Source organism: Amphimedon queenslandica, unplaced genomic scaffold, assembly GCF_000090795.2.
Source record: "Amphimedon queenslandica unplaced genomic scaffold, v1.1 AMPQUscaffold_3265_Cont24737, whole genome shotgun sequence".
In the NCBI taxonomy this organism is placed as follows: Eukaryota; Metazoa; Porifera; class Demospongiae; order Haplosclerida; family Niphatidae; genus Amphimedon; species Amphimedon queenslandica.
In genome coordinates, this window is record NW_003556404.1 from 1 (window position 1) to 1,388 (window position 1,388).

A 1,388-nucleotide genomic window follows, 5' to 3' on the forward strand; every position below is an offset into this window, starting at 1 on the left:
ATTATCAATCCCTTTAACGTCAGTGATATATATCTTAACAAACTTATCTGACTGATCCCAGCCTGATAACAAGTGGAAATAGAACAAATATTAATTAATAAAATTATAATAATAGATCTAAAATAATCCTCCAATTACCATAAGATGTTATTTTCGTGCTCGTCAAGAGCTGCTTCTTATGTGTTGTGGTCAGAGGCTTCATTGAGACTTCTTTTATTTCCTCTCCATTTTGCTCATTACTGGACTTCTTCAGGGCATTGTTTAATAAAGAGATAGTCTCTGGGTGCTTTGCTAAAGTAAGCAAATATTTCAGTTCCTCGACATGTGACTATCAAAAAGAAAAAATAATGATTAGAATGTTACACTAAGTCCACACCATTTTAAAAGCTTACCATTGGCACTGAATCGTCTACCTCCATTTCCATTTTGATAATTATTATGCTTCAGGCTTCTGACTTTAGTAAAAATTTATATATAAAGGCTAAGTAGAGAATAAGTTAGAATTATCTGGAAGCTCCAGGCACCACCCTTACAACCACACCTATAATGGATGACACGTGTTTGCATTTTTGCAAGAATGCACTGCGAATTTTATACCTACTTCCGGCATGGGTGTGTAGTGTAGTCTTTCCAGTTCAAGCTCATCGAAGAAATGGTAGTTTCTTTGTTTCTCTGTTACATTATTATTAGTGTACCATCTTATAGGATGACGGATTTATGCTTTTTGCTGATGATAGGGCGGCAGAGCTGAAGGTCCACTGCCCTCTCTGTAAGAAGGTGTACATCGATCCATTTATATCTACCTGTGGGGTAAGAGAGGGGGAGGAATAGTATTATTCACTTTATCTCTTTCTCTCTAGCATACTTTCTGTTTAAAATGTATCAAAGATAACGCAGGTGATATAAAATTTAAGACGAATAACTGATGAATGCATTTTTATTGATTTGTTAGGGGAGTGTCCGCTTGATGCTATCAAATTTTCACCAGTTGTCAAAAATATCGCTGTATGCTCCTCCACTCATTTAGCCATTAATTATTTTCAGTTCTCCCTCTCTCCTTCCCTCTTTTTTAAGGTTTATGAACAAGTTGGTGAACTATTGGTCCATTGTTGCTATGGTGTTGTTCTTAAAGATGGCCATGCCCATCCTGTGGTCGATACAAATGGTATGATAATGTTACATGATTTTCATGTGACTTTACAATTGTGCAGGTTGCCAGGCAGTCATTAAAATCAGCGAAAAACAGTGAGTCATTTATTTATTTATTTTTATTATTAAATTTTCTTGTAGCGAACACGAAGAAAATTGTGAGTTTAAGCCAATCTCCTGCCCTAATGATGAAGAATGTCCGAAAATGTTTAGAAAGGTCAGTGTGGTGTAATTAACTA

The 1,388-nt window shown here is 35.6% G+C and overlaps 1 protein-coding gene across 1 annotated transcript; it reads left to right on the plus strand.

The window, feature by feature from the left end:
- Nucleotides 1-572: 572 nt before the first annotated feature.
- On the plus strand, nt 573-1,366 carry LOC109592993 (E3 ubiquitin-protein ligase TRAF7-like; the record flags this gene model as incomplete). Its single annotated transcript, XM_020008267.1, has 7 exons — nt 573-655; nt 706-810; nt 861-897; nt 953-1,005; nt 1,075-1,165; nt 1,212-1,245; nt 1,291-1,366. Coding segments are annotated over exons 1-7 (399 nt in total), but the record flags the coding sequence as incomplete, so codon positions are not given.
- Between the last annotated feature and the right edge of the window lie 22 nt (nt 1,367-1,388).